The sequence below is a fragment of the Opisthocomus hoazin genome, chromosome 5 (assembly GCF_030867145.1).
Source record: "Opisthocomus hoazin isolate bOpiHoa1 chromosome 5, bOpiHoa1.hap1, whole genome shotgun sequence".
Taxonomy (NCBI): Eukaryota; Metazoa; Chordata; class Aves; order Opisthocomiformes; family Opisthocomidae; genus Opisthocomus; species Opisthocomus hoazin.
The window spans coordinates 62,955,734-62,976,439 of record NC_134418.1 but is presented as its reverse complement, the minus strand read 5'-3'; the positions used below and the strand labels follow the sequence as shown (position 1 = coordinate 62,976,439).

The following is a 20,706-nucleotide window of genomic DNA, read 5'->3' as shown; positions in this document are numbered from 1 at the left end:
CTATTTAGTAGCTTTTTATTGTCATTGGTATTTTTATGGTTATTTACAAGTTTAAGCCACAGCGTATGACAAGGGGTGTTCAGTATCATTTAAATAATTTTTCTAGCATTTTGGAAGAATATAAATAACAAGGGTGAACAGCTTCAAAGTTCCAAATGTTTAATTGGGAAGGCATGGTAAACAGCTGTAAAATGTAAAATTTTTTATTAGCTTTATTAATGAGAAAAATCTTCCAATTAACCCTAGAAATGCAGTACTGAGAATGCACAGTAGTGATCTACTGTGAGTTACTGGAGATTAATGGGAAATTCTTCGCCATTTTATTCCTACTTTATAAAACATTGCATCTTTTTGCAGCTTGTTGCCTTAACTGTGCATTATTACATGAATGAAAATTTTCAAGAATAATTCTATGCTGAGAAGATGAATATCTTATTTCAGCCCTCTGTGGATTACTTATCACACTGTTTCATCACTACCACAAAATCCCTTTAGCACATTAGCTGACCACTATGGTTCACTTGTACTCAACCAACCTCTTGGTTAAAAGAGCATTATGGGGAAGAGGCATGCATTTTAGCCTGTCATAATTTTTGCTTTTGGTAAGTAGATAAGATATTTGAAAGGCAGAAAGTGAAATGTCTCAGATTTATGTTGACTGCATTCATTTTGTAATGGATGACAGCAGAGCTTGCAAATTGCTGGTTCTTGCCCATAATCTGTTGATACTAGTCCGTGCCTTATTTTGACACACTCAGTTTTATTTCTTTCGTGTGTCCCATGTTGCCAGGAGGCATCATCAGTTGATCAATGGGTGCAGATCTAGGCTGTAAAAGCTACTTTCATGGTCCAGGTGCTACTGAAATCAATAAGAGTAGAGTGCTGTTTAGGCGACTTGAATGAAGAACAATTACCTGCTGCAGCTAAATTATATTTTGTATCGGATCATCTCTAGGCTGGAAGCTGGTGAGCACAAAAGTGAGGAGGTGTAGAAATTAAGGAACTGACATAGTGACAGATGTGGCATACCAAAGTACTGAGTTAACCTGTGTTTTGGTATATTAGATCTGCACTTACATAAACTGCTATAACAGTGAAAGACATCTGCAGGGATATAAATTCAAAAGTGTGATGCAGGGCTTCACACTTTCCATCCTTCAAAGAAATATAGAGCTATAGGACCTTGTTTTGTTTCTGGACTTCTTCATGTTGCTTTGTATTTTATGAATTCTAGGCTGCAAATAGAGGCAGTTCTGCTGAAGGTGCTGAATTCCAGCTGAGACCTGACAATGGCCAAGTGAACTATGTTGGGCTATATAGTTGATATTACATTGGAGGACACATTTTGCATTCCTCACATACCTGCAAACACAAAATAATTAAGCGGTAGAAAACTTGAGGGAATCCATCAAGTGTTCAGGTTTCTGTGAGAATAATTACTCTCTTTAGAGTGCGTTTCCTTTAACACCTCTGAAAGCAAAAATCCTTTGGGGTGGTAAAAGCTTGTTCTTCAAATACACCATTGTTGGTTTGCTGTCAGGATGAACTGGGTACACTGGTGAGAGAGAATTTTGTTTGGATTTATTCTCTATGCATGCTGTCAGAGTGATGTATTTAAGAAAGTTGCTTTACTTGGAAGAATTACATTATAGGCATCTAAGATGGAGGAATTACATTATAGGCATCTAAGATTCCCAGACGCTGCTGGGCACAGGCATCTTAAAAATCTGCACCCTTTTTTGGGTGTTTTTGTAATTCATGTCTTTTTCTGACATTTTCTATCAGTACTATATCACAAGACATTCAGCAACAATATCCATTTGTGCATGTCCTGCAGCAGTATTGTCTTGTTAACGCTTGTCGTATTTCACTCATTGGGTTTGAAAATGGAAAGTGATGAATGGCTGCAGTGTTTTTTTCATAACATGTCCAATTCTGGAACTTTTTATAAGAGTAGTTGGTTTTCATTACTTTAAAGTGGGTCATTCAAGGGTTTGGGGCTGTTTTAATATAAGAAAAAGTTGCCAGAATGACAACCACAAAGAGGAACCCACAAAAGAATTTATGGAAAAAGTATTTTAATATCAAATTCCCATTTTTGGTCCAGTCTTCATGTATTCAGCACTAGTGTGCAAGAATCAAATGTAAAATATTTAGATCTTTCTCATATTCGTGTACCTTAAAAGAAGACATTGATCATGATACAAACCTATAGAAATTTTGTAGCCAATCAGATTTTAATAGAAAAGCTTTTTTTTTTTAGTTTGAGAAGTGGACTCAAGCAAGAAAGCGTGCATTTTTTGCATTGATCAGGAATCACAGAATCACGGAATCACAGAATGGTAGGGGTTGGAAGGGACCTCTGTGGGTCATCTAGTCCAACCCTCCTGCCGAAGCAGGGTCACCTACAGCAGGCTGCACAGGACCACGTCCAGGCGGGTCTTGAATATCTCCAGAGAAGGAGACTCCACAACCTCCCTGGGCAGCCTGTTCCAGTGCTCTGTCACCCTCAGAGGGAAGAAGTTCTTCCTCATGTTCAGACGGAACTTCCTGTGCCTCAGTTTGTGCCCATTGCCCCTTGTCCTGTCACTGGGCACCACTGAAAAGAGCTTGGCCCCATCCTCCTGACACCCACCCTTCAGATATTTGTAAGCATTTATTAGGTCCCCTCGCAGCCTTCTCTTCTTCAGGCTGAACAAGCCCAGCTCCCTCAGCCTCTCCTCGTAGGGGAGATGTTCCAGTCCCCTCACCATCCTCATAGCCCTCCGTTGGACTCTTTCCAGTAGCTCTTAATCTTTCTTGAAGTGGGGAGCCCAGAACTGGACAGAGTACTCCAGATGAGGCCTCACCAGGGCAGCGTAGAGGGGAAGGAGAACCTCCCTCGTCCTGCTGGCCACACTCTTCTTGATGCACCCCAGGATCCCATTGGCTTTCTTGGCAGCCAGGGCACACTGCTGGCTCATGGCTAACCTGTCGTCCACCAGGACACCCAGGTCCCTCTCCGCAGAGCTGCTCTCCAGCAGGTCCACCCCAAGCCTGTACTGATGCATGGGGTTGCTCCTCCCCAGGTGCAGGACCCTGCACTTGCCCTTGTTGAACCTCATCAGGTTCCTCTCTGCCCAACTTTCCAGCCTATCCAGGTCACGCTGAATGGCAGCACAGCCTTCCGATGTGTCTACCACACCTCCCAGTTTGGTGTCATCAGCAAACTTGCTGAGGGTACATTCTAATTCTTCATCCAGGTCGTTGATGAAGAAGTTAAACAAGACTGGGCCCAGTACTGACCCCTGAGGGACACCACTAGTTACCAGCCTCCAACTAGACTCAGCGCCGCTGATGACAACCCTCTGAGTTCTGCCATTCAGCCAGTTCTCAATCCACTTCACCGACCACTCATCCAGCCCACACTTCCTGAGCTTCCCTAGGAGGATATCGTGGGAGACTGTGTCGAAAGCCTTGCTGAAGTCGAGGTAGACAACATCCACGGCTCTCCCTTCGTCTACCCAGCTAGTCACATCATTGTAGAAGGCTACTAGAAATTCAAATCCAGATGTTTTCTTAAACTTTAAGACATATTTGAAACAACAAAGAAGGCTTTTTTTTTCCCCTCTCCATACTTTTAAAAGGTGCTACTTCTGAAAGACATTTCAGAGCCACATTTGCATCCTAATTGCAGGCCATTTCCTGGGTCCACAGTTAGGCAGACTGTAGGGTGGCATTTGGGGATTTCTGGGGCAGAGAAGTTGTTGGTTCTAGCTGAGCTAGTGAAAAATAAAAGGCAAAGAGATGAATGGATTTTTTGCTTCAGCAGTCACCAGCTGGCAGACCGCCTCCGTGGAGCACTGCCAAGCAGCAGTTTGCAGCAGCCCTGCAGCTGCTCTAGGCCAGGCTGGAACATGACTGGCATGAAGCCACTTTCAGCTTTCGACAAGGACTCAACCTTCAAATTGGCAAACAGATGCGTTGGGATTATGGCTTTGCTCGCTCACATCTAGCGCTGATAGAACACAGTTGGTACCTAAAAGTCCACCACAGAAAATTTTGCATGAAACATTTACAGGAAGAAAGAAGAAATAGGTTTAAAAAAAAGTTCAAGTTTTTCCAAAGTATTTTACTTGTTGGTGCTGCATGTGTGGTTTTTACTTTTCTGGATTTCATTCTGGCATATTTTTCTTATTCTGACCAGATCATGAGAAGTCTAAATAACTGTAAAATGGGCCAGCAAGAAAACTCAGTTGGACTAGACCCTTTCAAGCTAAACTCCCTGAATTCAGCAGATGAACAACAACATACAATTCTTTTCAAATCTGTATGTTGTAATTTTAATTAAAATGTTTGAATAATAGCAAAGAATAATTTACATGAAATTTAAATCAGCATAGGGCTTTTTATTGACAGTATTTTTGGGGAAGAATAATATTACTGGGGTAGCAGGCAGAGGGGATTTCTTGTTCATTTTGACTCCAATCTGACCACTGTTCTCTCTTTTCCTGGTTAGAAACTGTTCTGCAGTAATTTGCCATAGATAACAATGACACTATTGCTTTTTGGCAATGTTTCTGTTAAAATCTCTGTTCATTCCATGACAAACTATGCATCTGATAGAGTAAGTCTGTCTTTGCTTGTTAACCACCTGTGTCTTATTGCTGGAGACAGGGTCAAACCAATGACTTAGAATACTGATGGCGTATGCCAAATTTCTACTGATGTTTTAAAATTTAGGTAAATTAGCTTTCAATATGGCACCACCTGGTATTTGATTAATTATTCAGTAGGAGGGGAATTTCAGCAAGTTACAGCTTCACAAAACTGATTAAGACCTTTCCTCACCACTGTCTCCCCCCATTGGCCAACAATCAGAAGCAAATATTTTGGAGACCTACAAACCCAGCATGTATTTTCTAAAATGAAAATATTTCATGTGAAATATAACCTCGATAAGGAAGAGGAAAGAAACACCACAGTGGTGCCAGATATTCAAAACAGAGAATTTCATCAAGGTCAAGTCAAAATAGCAATATAAAAAATAATGTAATCATGGCTTGTACGTTTTACTGGTACCCAGTTTCAACAATATACCTTGTACTGAACATGCTTCTGCACTCTTCATTTTCAAAATCAATTGATTCTTCTGTATTTACTTTAAAACCTACCTTGTTGGTATAACTTCTTTCATAAGAATTTTTTCCCTACAAGTTTTTATTTTTTATTCTATTTCAAGATACAAAAGTAGCTGCTAAGCCATTCTTAAGACTACAAAACAACTTGTATCCAAGACCTCCAGCAATGGTCATACATCTCACTGGAAGTGGCCTCTGTATCCAAGGCTACAAACATCTGCAACAATGTGCTTAAACTTGGATTTTTCACGTCATACTACTTATGACTGACTAATCACATTGAATAAAGGCAAGAACAAGGGTAGTTGCTGATTAAACAAATAAATTATATGCTTTTGCTGGCATTTCAATAACAGCTCTGAGAAATGGTTCTTATTTCCTAGACTTTTTGCTGACCACTCTATACCACCATGAAAAGCTCTAAGGAGTTTTATTAGAACAAGTATATACTGAACAGAGTGCAGTATCAGTGTCTATTTTTGTCAGTGTTGTTGGGAGGTTATGAATCATCTTAAATATATTGTAATGTTTTCTATTAGTTTAACTTCAATTCTCAGACGAAAAGTTGAGGCAAATAATCAACCACATAGAATAAAATGAGATGAACAAGAATCTACATGGATTACAAATCAAATCAATTGCCAAACCAATCTAATTTCATTCAACAGCACAGTAACAGGCCTTCTGGCTAGAAGAAAAGCTGTAGTTCTGAGATTTTTGCTTTTAGTAAGGTTTTTGATACTGTTTTATAAACATACTATGCAGACTAAATAAAACAAATATAGAGAAAATTGGAAAACTGTCCTTGCAAATTACTTACCAGTGACCCAAAGTTAAAACAGAATTCTACAGTAAGTAGGGTTTTATAGTATTTGATACTCTTCATTTACTACCCAAATGATGGACTAGTGAATATTCTTATTAAATTTGCAGCCTACATGAAGTTGGGCAGTATGGAAAGCATATTAGTGGATAAATCTGGAATTCAGAATGCTCTTCATAATTTAGATAAACAATCGGAGGAATAATTAGTAAATTCAACCAAGCAAATGAGGAAGTATGTCTATGTGACAATAATCAGCTGAAAAAGTAATAATTTTGTAGCAAAAAATCTTTGAACTATTGTGGGCAACCAGATGAACATGGATGAACAATTTCATGCTGTTGCAAAACAAAATTACTAACCTCATAATGGAATTAATTTAAAAAAAGCAGGTGAAGAAGTCCTTCATAGGATTAATAATACTTCTTCTTCTTGATAGTAGTAGGGGATTACCTGAAGTACTCTACCCTTGAGCCATCTACTTAAAGAAAAAATGTGGAATTTTTGGACCTGGGTGTCCTAGTCGACAACAGGTTGACCATGAGCCAGCAGTGTTCCCTGGCTGCCAATAAGGCCAATGGGATCCTGGGGTGCATTAGGAAGAGTGTGGCCAGTCGGTCAAGGGAGGTTCTCCTTCTCCTCTACACTGCCCTAGTGAGGCCTCATCTGGAGTAGTCTGTCCAGTTCTGGGCTCCCCAATTCAAGAAAGATGAAGAGCTACTGGAGAGAGTCCAGCAGAGGGCTACAAGGATGGTGAGGGGACTGGAACATCTGTCCTACGAGGAGAGGCTGAGGGACCTGGGCTTGTTTATCCTGAAGAAGAGAAGGCTGCGATGGGACCTAATATATGCTTACAAATATCTGAAGGGTGGGTGTCAGGAGGATGGGGCCAGACTCTTTTCAGTGGTGCCCAGCGACAGGACAAGGGGCAACGGGCACAAACTGAGGCACAGGAAGTTCCGTCTGAACATGAGGAAGAATTTCTTCCCTCTGAGGGTGACGGAGCACTGGAACAGGCTGCCCAGGGAGGTTGTGGAGTCTCCTTCTCTGGAGATACTCAAGACCCGCCTGGACGTGGTCCTGTGCAGCCTGCTGTAGGTGACCCTGCTTCGGCAGGAGGGTTGGACTAGATGACCCACAGAGGTCGCTTCCAACCCCTACTATTCTGTGATTCTGTGTCAGTATTCTTCAAAGACATAAACAGGTATTCAAAGGTCAAATAGCAATTCCTTCTTCATTTCCATGCGGGAGAGAGAGAAGGCATAGACTTGCAGCCAGAAAGATTCAGTTTAGACATTAGGAAGATCTTTCCTAAAAGTAAGGGTAATGTAGCAGAAAAGATTAGCTGAGGAGGCTGTACAGATCACATCAGTGAAGGTCCTTAACAGCTGGTTAAAAAAAATAATGTCAGGAACAACACAGGGATAAGCTAATTCTAACCAGAAGTGTAGAATAGAATAGATGTTCCTCTCAGTTCTATGATATGAATCTTTAGGTAGTCAAAGGGCATAGAGTGACATATGGTAACTCCAGAGACATTTGCTTTACAACAAATGCAGGGATTTTTGGCAGGGCAATGAATTTGACTATCTTGTCCCAGTAGGAAGATTTTATTTCTTGTCATAGAAATAAATTAAAAAAAAAAGTAATCAATCTGACAGATGGGTCTCCCCAAGAATGATCCCCTAGGTATTAAACTGAATTTCATCTCAACATCTATGTGCTGTAGGCATGAAAATATAAGTGGTGTTTTACAGAAGTGTTATACTCCTGTTTATGAGTATGGGTGCAATCAGCACTGAACTAAGTGGAAAACATGTTACGCCTGTACTAATAATTTTTGAAAATACCATCTCTGATGCCTAAAACGCACTGCAATACTTGTAGCCGAACCTGTGTATGTATCTGTGTAGAAGCGTGACCATTAGCCTGCCTGCACTAAAAAAACGATGTAAACTGTGAATATTGACTGTATCGTTCTTCTGTGTTGCTTAAAATAGAAATGCATGTGAAGTGATACAGATTGTCCTGAAATAATCTATACAAGTTTCCCATGGAATCATGGAAACATCCTGAAATATTTTTAGCGAAGTATTTTTGTAAGGCTTGGGAGTGGTTTTTTTTATTTTATCAGCTTTGTTCTGCAGCATCAGAGCCTGTACAGAAATGTAAATGTCAAGAAGCTGCTACTAAGTCCTTCCAGACTTCTGTTGCAGAAAACCTGTATGGAATAAAATTGGACTTCTGTAGAGAATGAATGTCAGAACTAGATGCTTTGGCCAGTACCTGGGAAGGTGTGACTGGGGAAAAAAGGGCAAATGTGTGTTCTAATAACTTTTAAAATAAAGTACAATTGATTCTATTATTAGAATCCTTCCTCACATAACTGCAGCTTAGTTACCATAACCTGACTAGTTAAAAGAAGAAAAAAAAAAGAAAAGAGGTGCACTAATTGCAGTGTAAGTTAAGATTTCCTTGAAACATTGTATGGATGTGTATCTGGAGAAGTTAATGAAACACACACACTCTTCTTTATTTTTGCACACATATTGAATGACAAAGACTGGTAGAGTTTAAGTAGGTTACATCAAAAACTTTTGAAACTCACATACAGCTTTCCAGTATTTAATTCTTATTGGGCAAATTGGTATCATGTATGTTTTATAACAATATATAAAGATATAAAGTTTTCTCACAAAGCTATATAGGCTTACAGTTCAAGTTCCTCTAGGAACCAGATTTCTGAACTTTCACATCTTGGCTAGTGCCCTTCCTCAGCCACAAGAACATCTCCCTGTGATCCGAGTTCCTGGGCATCACCTCTAGAAGCTACCTGGTACAGTCAGTAGTGGAACAGGTAGAATTCTGCTTTGACTTTATTAGCTTTTTCCCCCCAACGCTTTATAAGACTTTATACACTGAGAGTATATTTTTAAATGTGTGAGAGAAAGTCCCACAGTCCCATCATATCCTCCCCAGCCAGGTGTTCTGTGGAGGACAAAAAGAAGCATCACACTAAGTGCACACTGGAAATCCGCAGTGATCTGGCTTGCCATGTACAGATAAATTTCCCTTATTTAAACAAGTACAAATGCATGCATGCTCACACAGCATCACAAGTTGCTAATATGCTGGAATCCTACTTACATTGCATTTTTTCCAGGCAGCTGAAATAAAATTTTGGCATTTATTTAGCTGTAAGTACACAACAAAACACCTAGATTTAAGGGACAATGAAAACTGAGCGTGTTCTGAGCTTGACTGAGTCATAAAGATATTCACAAGCTATCTTCTTTAAATTTTGTAAGTATTTGAAAGTACTAAGAGTTGAACTCTACACAATCAAAATTCTTGTTTCATCCTGTGAAGTGCGTTGGGAAATCTGTTTATGATTCATGGAATCTTTTTATTCGTATTAGTATTTTTATTTATATTAGGGGACCTAATATATACTTACAAATATCTGAAGGATGGGTGTCAGGAGGATGGGGCCAAGCTCTTTTCAGTAGTGCCCAGTGACAGGACAAGGGGCAATGGGCACAAACTGAAGCACAGGAAGTTCCATCTGAACATGAGGAAGAACTTCTTCCCTCTGAGGGTGACGGAGCACTGGCACAGGCTGCCCAGGGAAGCTGTGGAGTCTCCTTCTCTAGAGATATTCAAGACCCACCTGGACAAGGTCCTGTACAGCCTGCTGTAGGTGACCCTGCTTCGGCAGGAGGGTTGGACTAGATGACCCACAGACGTCCCTTCCAACCCCTACCATACTGTGATTCTGTGATTCAGTGATTCTGTTTATTACGTTCTGAAAATTTTTTTTCCTTGATTTAAACTATTTTATTAATAAGCAGTTTTCAATGTTAGTTCCGTTAAATATGAATGAACAATACTTCTATTTTATGCTAGCAGTGCTTTGAGAGTTTTACCAGCATTTGAGATTCATCTTTCATTTTAATCTGCCAACCCCATGTGCTGTACATCTGTAGTGAAGAGTGTTTTATATACTCTGCACCATTTTCCTACTATGTTCTATTGCTAATACTTTTGTTTGTTTTTTTCCCCAGGCTACATATCCAAACAGAATGGTGAGCCAAAATCTCAGCACAAGGGACAGAAAGTCAGCACATACTCCCACCGAGGACCCTTTTAGATTCTCATCAGGCAACCAAGCAACGGCCTATGAAAGCAAGAGCTGCCAGCTGTCTAATTTGTGTCTGAACAACCTCCTGAAAGAGAAGGAGATCGTGGAAGTCATCAAGCACACTAGAGACACATACGAAACCCTCACTTCAGAGGTCACCCAGAACGGTTTGGCCACCATGGCACCAAATACCGCAAAGCCAGCATCCGAGGCAGACAACTACCCCATATTCTCAGGAGCTCCAAAAGACCAAACTGCTGTACCTCGGCAGCATACCACTTTCACAGGGAGACTTGGACAGCCTCCGAGGGGACCCATCTCTTTACACATGTACAGCAGAAAAAATGTTTTCCTCTACCACAATTTACACACAGCAGAGCTACAGACTTTAGGTCAACAAGATGGGTAACAAGGTGCTTGTATTCTTGCCATGGAAGGAGAGTTGATTAAAGAGGAATGTAAGCTCACCTAGAGCTCAGTCTTCAGTTTTCATCTGCTGCTACTTTTACCTGAAAAAAAATAAAGTAAAAAATTAATCATTTCTGTAGGTTCCATACTTCCCTGTCTGGGACAGTGTCAAAAGGATGAACTAAATTGTTAAATAACTCGATTTCTTTGTCTTGCGAAAGTCACCATGGGTATAATAAATGGGATCATTTGGCTGTCATTGCTAGTCTAGTATTGGCTAAGTATTTTTTTTCCCCTCTATAAGCCACTATAATTCCCTGAAGTTCTAGAAGGTGATCTTAAATAATACTGTGTATGTTTAATAATGTTACTGTTAAAGTAGATGTGAGGAGTAAATAGAGAAGTAATTAGTAAATCCTCTTGAATATCATAGAGACTAGGGAAATAAGGAGTCAGAAATCTTTGAGGACCGTCTTTTTACACATTTTTTTTAATGCAATGAAATTTGCGCACTTGTAGAGATGTGTTACCGCTTCCTGCTGTATGTATTTTGTGAATGCCTCATGCCACAAGTAGAGGAAGTGACTGATTTTCCTCTGACAGCAAGGTTCATAGCGGCTCACCAAGTATTTGAGCCAGTAATTGGGTCCTAAGCTGAGGATGTCATCTTGGTTCCTCAACCTTCCCTTCCCTCTCCCCACCTTTATTTAACTACATTTGTTTGAGTGTTTTTGTTCTATGACAACATATCAGTTGTGATGATATTTGTGCTTTACAGGCACTATATCACTCATGACACAATGTGACATTCTATGCTGTGTAATGCATCATATAACTTCATTTCACTTCCCAAACCAAAAATGGGTGAAAGACTCAAGTAAGAGAAATTGTCTTATTACCCAGTCCAAACTACCTGTGACAGTACTAATTTCTGTAGATTGTGTCATCTGCAGTTAACGACCTGGTTTACACCAACTCAGCGGGTTTGCTAGTCTTGACATATTATACACAAGCGAGATGGATCTGGTGCTACCTGATGTGCAGCATGCTGGTCTCATGGGAACAAGAAATCATCTGATCACACTATAGAGCTTGTAGACTCTTCAATAACAAAAGATCCTCTTTTCCCCTTTCAGGGGCCTTGGAAACAGGCATCTCAGTGAAGTTACTCTAAACACCTGGCATATACTAAACATGACAGTTTACAACCTCTCTGGTGGAGGATAATCTGTTTATATGATAATAGGACATATAGTTAGTAGTTATAATGTGGCACGTTTAAGTATGATTGAGGCAGATCTGAGACAAGTCACCTCTCTCTTTACCTGGTGATTAATAACTAAAGATTCTCACACAAATAAACCAGTGTGACTTAACTGAAGTAGCATATAATGAAAAATGAAGTTTCTGTAGCCACTAAAAATGCTGTAAGTTTTAAAAGATAAGTCACACAGGGCATATAAAATGAATTACTGATACAAATTTTACCTAGTGTTAATGATATCTGATTAACTATTTAATATTCAGATTAATGCAAGGACTGGTTAGATTAAGAAAAAAGTTAAACTATGGGCTTGACAGATATTCTGTAAAGCCATTTCAGGAACCTGAACTTTCAGCATTCTATTTATGGAGAATTTTAATTTGGTTATATAATTTTTTATGACATTTTCTGATGTTAAAGAGAGCAGGTTTTGTCTAAATATTCTGTAGTGATAATTTTGGGTATCCAGAGCTGGATACATAAGAATCAAGACAAACATTTGCCAAACTTCTTGGTGTTCGTGTGTGCATTGCTACTCCCAAAACAGAATGTGCAAAAATTGCAAACACAGCTTGACCGAATTGACTATGGGTATTCAAGACTCACTGTCCTGCACTGAAACTCATGGTTAAAAGTCTACCAAAAAATTTAAAATAGTAGTAACTGAATTTCACTGTTCAGAATCCTATTTTCATCTGAGCAATCTCTTAAGGTCATGGCAGATCAAAAGGACAGTTGGTTCTTACTAACAATGCATTTCAGTCTTGCTCATCTCAAGAGTTGGTGTATACAATTATATTTCAGATCTGTAAATAAATTAACATGCACTGTAACCAAGGATTTTTTTTTCCAGGATACAAATGTACTATACTACATTAAAACAAAAAAACTCTTGAATTTTAACTTATGTACTGTATTTATAGTTGTTTTTCCTGGAAAAATGGACTTTTGGATTACACTTTATTAAATATAATCCATCTATACATATCAAAAAGAACATTTTAAATGCTACTGTTTTCTTGGAGAATCTTTTATAAAGCTGAAACTTAAAAAAACTGGAGAAAACAGTTCAATTAAAGTGAGGGATATTTTTAAAATGTCATCTTGAAGCTGTTTTGTATCAGTATTTTCAGCATTATAATGTTATTTATAAAACTAATTGTAAATCTCACCCAGAGAAGGGTATTAGCCACATGTTAATGTACAGTACAGCAGCAACTGTAAAACAGAGGTCCTTTGTTTGATCCTCTTGTGTATATAGCAAATCATAAAGCGATGGCATGTGGACATTCTTGCAGTGAATTGATTCCTTTGTACTAAAAATCTCTAGTTTTTTAAGAGTTCCGTGTATAAAATGATTTATACATTTCTCCAAGGCTGTACATATCCAAAGACATGACACCAGGGGGAAAAGGCACTTGTTATTTTTTCCACAGATGTACCTTTTTTCCTTTTTTTTTTTAATATATTTCTGTACAACAAAGTGTAATGTAAAATTTCTACTGAAAATTACTTCTTGTTACTTCCGTGTCTTTTGGTGTGACAGAGGGCATTTTGAGGAGGAGGAAATCCCCAAAGAAAACCTGTTTCCATGTGAAGCAATGTCCCATTTTTTGAAACTATCACTTGGCAAGAGAAAAATGAGATCTGTGCCCTAAATATTTTTTAGTAATTTAATAGAGCCACACCAGAAATGGTATAGCATCTCTAGACTTCTCCTTACTCCCTTTACTAGAGTGCTGCTACAGGGGGTGTTTATAAGATACAATAACGTGTTAGGGCAAACCCTTGTCATGAATTATTAAGATGGAAGGAAAACACTTGTCCAGTACTGTTCTTGTATTTGGCTTTCAGAGCAGTGGAGAGGTTTCTTTGGTATACCTTGTGACAGTGAATGAAGTTCAAGCTCTGTGCTTGTGTATACTGGAGGGAGAATTCTTACTACAAACCTCTCCTTTATTTAGGCTATTTAGCAGCATCTGAAAGCATGCCGCGACATCAATTTCTGCTGCATTTTCAAGACAGGCTGACCCTCTGTACATAAAATGAAACAGCCAGAATAGATTCCTTTTTTTCCAATTCAGACTTATTTTTCATTCCAAAATACACACATCCACATAAATGTTAGAAGGGCTTTCCTTACTTAGTTGTTTTTTGGGGGTTTTTTTGGAAACTTTGAGAGTGTATTCAGGCTAAGATGTTCACATGAGGTTTGGATAAGCATTTGAAAGCTTACCTAGGATATTCACGTTTGTCCTACAAACTCATTGCAGTCACTGCCTAGAAACTGACATTTTTCCCTTTCCTAAAAGCCAGTTTGGAAATAGTGATTTCTGTCTGTGCTGATTCACTTTATACTGTTAAATACACAGTATACTCTGCAAACTAAAAAAATAGGCTATTTACAAATGAGTACTGTAGTTTATATGCCATAACTCTTGTGCCATGTCTCCACTGGTTTGTTTGGTATAACTTTGACTTCAATTAGCCTATACTCAGTTAAGTCACCTGATGATTGAGATCGTGGCCTTTAATCCAACTAGTCTCAGTTTATGCATAGGAGATCTCTGAATTCAGATATCTTTCCTGATTTACAGAAGAGACAAAGCAAGATCTGACCGAGCAAAAACGCCAGTTCACAATATACAGGAATGTATTTTTTTTTCCTTCACTTTTGAAAGCAAAAAAAAATCCCTGCAAACTCTTTGTACATCTACATGGGTCATAAACGAAGTCCAGTAGAGTAACAGTGACCTCTAACAAAACTATTGAAATAAATATCTGCAGCAAGAAATCTGGGGGAGTCCTCTTACAGATGTTTGTAGCTGTTTGAAAGCATGAGTTCTGTATCTGAGTGCATTAATGAAATGTGTCCTATGGCCTCATTTCTTCCACTCTTGCTACTGGTGATTTTGTTCTGGAGGAAGATTTGCTGTTTGAAGCTTGTTCAAGATGAAGTAGGCAGTACAGAGAAAGTACATTGAAAGTGAGGGTGGAGGTCTTCTCCCACCTTGGAGAAACACCCAGCATCATTTCCAGGATGTTTTTTAGTGTTCTTCGGTCAGCAAGAAGTTGACAGAGATCCCTTAGGAGAACATGCTCAAATCACGCAGGCCATGACTGCCTTGAAATGGAGTTCACTCTAATGTGTCCTATATAAGACCATTCTAGATAATTTGAAAATTTCAGCAGCTGCAGAATGTATCTTGCTCATATTTGCTTTTTTAAAGATAAAAATGCCTTGTGCTGTTTTTAACTTAGTAAACTGTCTGTTTGGATCTTGCTTCCTCACTGAACATCTGTCCAGGTTGTGAGAGTATATCCACTGTGATGCGCATGACACGAACTCCTTATAGCATAAAAGACACTGGATATCTCTGAGGGGCTTGAGATTTGCGGTGCTTTTTCAGTCTAGGGGAACTGTCTGAATTTAATTATCTTCTTCTTCAAGAATCTTCTGTTGTTGCAAAGTTAATGGTAAAGGAACTTACTTATTGAAGTACTTTGGAAACATTTTGTGGTTATTTAAAAAAAAAAGTGCTTAAAATATCTCTCAGTATCTAAAGAAAAAAAAAAATTATCAGTATAAATTCCCACTAAATCTGAGATTCTCAGTAGCCGCAACTTCCACTTGCATTTTGTACAACTGTGACATGTTTTTGGACTTGCCATTTTTGTTGCCTTCATTACCAGCAAATTATTACTCTAGTTATGGGGGGTTTTGCCCTCAATACTGTACTTAAAACACACAGGGAGGACTGTTGAAGATTTCTGCAGAAGTAAGCCTGCTCTTATGAAAGCAGGGCAACAATAAACTCACCTGAAGGTCTGTGTATAACTCCTGGGGATGGAAAACCTATTCTGATTGATCTTAACTATGAAAGATCTGTGAGAATCTGATGGATGTGGCAAGTGTTGTATCTATCAGTTTTCCAAATCCATAGAGAGGTTATAGAGCAGAAAATACTCCACTGAGAAGATTTTTGTAGTGCACAAATAATACCTCCTTCAATTTTGTATTGTGGCCATTGCTGTGTCTCTCTGGATTTCAGAAACATTCCCTTTAAGTATGGACTTGTGCTATGTAGACAGGTTGCATCACAGTGTCATTTCTGCTTTAAGAAGGCTCCACTGGATTTTTTTAATATGTGATCAAAATGTTTAATATTTTCTCCCAGAACCGCTGTGCTGCTGCTAAAGTAGTAAGTGCTACATTCACAGAAAAAATTCTATTTCCTAACTGAAGGCTGCAGGTCTGTTGGTGAGCTGTGGTTACAGCTGATTTACATCTACCCAAAAAGACTCTCAAACTTAATTAAGCACCTGTATAAACAAATACATAGCCTGATTTGAGCTTGCTTTTATCACATTGAAAAAACCCTAGTAGGGTAGTTTTTAGGTGTATGGATATCAACAATAGTAGCAGAATTTTAATTTATTTTTATTTTTCCATTATGTCAATGCACTTGATATGAGGGCTTAATAGGGACTACAAATTAGCTTGCATTCTTTTTCTTACCTAAACTTGATTTCAACAGGGTTCAGAATTCTCTGCTTAACTTTAAGCATGTGAGCAATCCCATCAAAGAAAAACAATCAAATCCCACATCTTTGTAAAGGTAACAAGCAAACAGTATTTTTTCTAACATAAACAATTTCATTCATATTTCTTGTTTGAGAGGTGTGATGTATAAAAAGTATTTTTACTTATATCTACTTATAAATATTCTTCAAAACCCCCAGACAAGTAGAAAAGATAAGAAACAGCCTTTCTACTCAAGTCCCTTGTTCAGCTACACCATCAGGCTTTGTTTTCCAAACCATTAATTTAAAAAAAAAACAAACTATCTATTTCTTTCCCATGGTTAACAGTGCAAAAGAAAATAAAATGGGTTTGTACATACTCTACAAATTGTGTGTAGGGATGATCAATATTGCAAGGAGACTATAAACAAAGTCCTTAACCACTGATGCATCTGATGTTGTTTAAGCAAGAGGATCAGCAGTATATAAAAATCTGTGTAAGTGTAGAACAGATGTTTTGTAGCTGGGAAAAATCTAAAGGAAGGGTAAAGGGTGAGAGATTGATAAGTCTTATTCTGCTCCCAGGGTGGTGGTGCATAGCCATTTTCTGTGAAATGCACTGAAGTAATACTTATAAAATAAATCTCTTGGAATAACAAGAAATGAGATAAAATGATCATGTAACACCACAAAGTATGGATAAGGGTACTTTGATGTTTTGATCAAACAATATCTGAATGAATTTACAACTTTTTATTACCAGGGTGTTATCTTTATCTGAAGGATAAGTGTAGGCAGAACAACACAATTGCATTGTAGCACAGAAACAATTCAGTCAAAAAAAAGATTGTATCCCTAAAGCCTTGCACTTTGTGTAGTCTTTTCTAACTGTCCGAAGTAGGTTTGTATAGTTGTATTTCATGCAGCCAAGGTAATGCCCTTACTCTAGGTGTCGTCTTACTCTAAACAATGAGGAACTGTTGAAGAGAGTCAACACCCGGACGCTACGTCAAGAGCTGTGTTTAGGTAATAGGGTCACGGTTTTGGTTTTACTTTCCAATGAAGGACCACCATCCTTGTGAGAAAACTTTTACACAAGTATCTCCAAAAATGGTTTGTCCTATGTGAATTTCAAACTGACTTGGGAAGAGTTAAAATTAGGCCAGCTCTTAGTATTTTTGAAAACTGTACATGTTCTTTAATACTGCCAACAGCCATTGAGAGCTTTAGGCATTTTTTTAATAAACAGAAGTGTTCTTCTTTATGTATTAAAATTAGGCATTTAATCTGATCATTTTCTTATTGTGTATTAGTTTATGAGCATCTTGCTGTTCAGGATGGTATTTTTTTTAAACTACTGACCCCTGTAAAAATTGAAGAACTCATAAGAAATTAATTTGTGTAATATATGCTGCTAAACATCCCTTTAATTTCAATAACAGTGCACTGCAAGGCCAGTTGTTACATGCTATTCAAAACAGTTTTTAAAATATAATTGGCAATACCATACAGATTACTTGAATTAGAGGCTTTAAAAGAGAAACAAAGATGAGAAAAAGAGGAAAATATTCACTTGAAGATTAACTATAAATGATGCACAGCTGAAGAGTATTGAAAAGAGTCCAGATCTACATGAGAGAATGGAAAGCTTTTTCACTGAACTAGTACAGAATTTCACTTTGACAATTTAGATGGTAACTTAAATTTAAAAGGAAAGAAATAAGAATATTTTTTCTAAGAGATAACACACTTGAAAAGGCAGCTTAAAAATCAGCTTGGAGCAGAATTTACAATAGTGAAGATATTTGCCCCAAGACACCTAACTTCCAGTTAAGTTTTTAAAAGAAAGCTGTAAAATATATGTAAGTTCTGACTGGACAAGTTCATTAGTGCTTTTAGTGGTTTTATTCTACAGAGCCATAAATAAGTTGAATTCTTATTATTTAACAGGCAAAGATTATTTAATACTTAAAAATGTTCAAGGCACAACTCTAACTTTTGATTTTAGTATCTCAGTACCCCATGTCCTCTGAATTTTTTTCTTCTTTATTCTTTTTTTTTAATTGTTGTGAGGTTCTGTAACTTGTGTGCAATAAGAACCTAATTGTTTCAAATTCAATTTTCGTACACTGACTGAAAAAATACATAGATTTTGGATACAAACACTGTTGTCTCTGAAGAATATCAAGCAGCATTCTGTTAGTTTTTTAATCAGATTACTGGGGAAATGATTTCTGTGGGTTACTTTGAAGAGTTATGGTAGTTCATAAAACAGTACTATATGATGCTGTTGATATTTAATGGATGTTTGTTCCTATTTCTAGTAGGCATTTTCACTTTTATGTTTGATGGAAAAAATTAAATATTGTTTTTGCATATTTATATGGAATTTTAATTTTAAACATTACTGTAAAGGTGCACAGTCTGATATTTCCATATGTGAACTGAACATAAAGGGCTCTTACAATTTTGGTTTTTTTTTCTGCCAAAAGAGAACTGGTTAATAAAATTCCTATGTTATTCTATGATGAGCCTGTGTTCTTTTTTTCTTTGAAATATCTTACATTTCTTTTGCTTTTCTTCATACTTTTGTTGGTGTAATACATGTTGCACTTCAATAAACACAAATACTTTTACAACTTAATGTTGTTAGCATCTGTCACAATCAAAAGACTTATTTTTTCCCTAGGTTCTTCAACCACTTGATGTGAATTGTAGATTGAAGCTATTTGATACTATTCTAAGAATTAAGTACCAACACCTCTTCAGACCTTTTTACACACTCAAAAAGGTGTATACTAAAACTCTACAGTGTTGCAGGGAAAAAAAAATCCATTCTGCCTTGGTATTTTGCAAATTCCTTATTGTACTATTTCCCGAGTATCAGAGTAATTTTGCTTCCATAACATTTCTCAGTTCCCTACTTCACTTCCCACTTGTTCTTAGTATGAAAACAGTAATTTCCATAATTAAAATCAGGTCTAATTTTATTTTTTCTCCAGCTTCTTGTTCAGCTACTTTTTTTTTGCTTATATTATCTGTAGGTTTGTGTATTGTCCATCACAGTATTTCAAGTAAGGGTGTTATAAAACACTCCTTTACTTTGCTTCATTTTCCCTGTAGCTTATCTAAATGAGAGTCTTACTCTTCAAAGGCCATAATCATTAATATTACTTTGATTCAAATTTAGCAGAAATAAGCAAATTATCACCTTTGTGAGGCTATAAAATATTTCCCATCATGAACAGTGCTCTATTAATAAAAGAAGTATGAAGACCAAAGTGATTGCTGATCCTGTCATAACTGATAGTCTAGTGGCCAGCAAAATTCTACTTCAGTTTATTCCTCATAGAAATAAGTCCTGTGGGGTGCATTCTAAGTCCAACAGGTTTATTTGGGTGTGTTTTTTTTGTTTCTTTGTTTGTTTGCATCAGCAGCAGTATATGATTTTCAGTCCCAACTTTGAAAGTCAGCTTGGCCTCCAATTCTGCATCTAGAAATGGCTGTAGCTCAAGACTTATATGTCTACTACCTGTCAGTAATACAGTTAAAATATATGTCCTACTGTAAGATGTTTCTTACTATTACTATACATTGTTCAATAGCTGCTCCATTTTACTGTTGTACACATTTGGGTGCCTTGCAGGAATATGAAGCTTAATAGGTTATTCTACTTTTTTTTTTTAATATATATATATCTTACAAGGAAAAATAAAACTGAAATACACTGTTATCATATTGGTAGAAGAATAATTTTTAATCTATGACAGTGTTATACCAGTCTATATCTATATAGAACTCTGATATTTTTTTGTGAATTTAAATTACTGTATTATCAGCCTTTTGGTCAATGAAGCTAAAGGAACAAGAAATTAGATGCATGTCCAAGGAAGACGAAATTTGTTTGAAATTGGCGTAGGTTATACAAAGTGTTTGGGAACTAAGCAGACTTCCCCATGTGATGACACTTCCATGAAGCCTGACTGTGTCCAAAATGATGGACACCTTAGTCTTCGTATGGTGCTAGCTTTTGTGAAGTGCCTGAAAATTTTCTCATGGTTACATGTCATACATGTTTCGTTGCTTCCCTGTAAATTGTTTTTGTCTTTTATGAAACAACAGTACAAGAATGTGTTCCCTATCACATAAATACCTCAAAAGCTACTGGTTACTCAGAGGGAAACAATATTCAGCAGACAGCAAAGTAATTCCTCAGTTGTTTGGTATGTATTATTATTGATAATATTTTATGTTCTAATAACTCTAAAAAGATTATTAATGTTGTTGCTTTTGAAAAGCACATGTAAGAGAATGGGCTAAGTCTTAATTCATGGTTTCAGATTGGAAAAACACTAATATAAAAATAAAGGAAATGGATCTTAAAGATTTTTCAATTGTTGGAAAAGCTTTAATAATCAGCACAGTT

General features: G+C 37.4%; 1 protein-coding gene across 4 annotated transcripts in view; it reads left to right on the top strand.

Annotated features, from left to right (window-relative positions):
* CCSER1 (coiled-coil serine rich protein 1) overlaps positions 1-18,731 on the top strand; it is a 745,310-nt gene extending 726,579 nt beyond the window's left edge. For 3 of the 4 annotated variants that reach the window (XM_075421506.1, XM_075421504.1, XM_075421503.1), the window contains one exon: positions 10,008-18,731. In XM_075421506.1, the coding sequence (XP_075277621.1) occupies positions 10,008-10,493 (486 nt within the window). In that variant the 3' untranslated portion in view covers positions 10,494-18,731. The remainder of the gene's footprint in view (positions 1-10,007) is intronic. The other variant, XM_075421507.1, reaches the window with a different exon arrangement.
* The last annotated feature ends 1,975 nt before the right edge of the window (positions 18,732-20,706 follow it).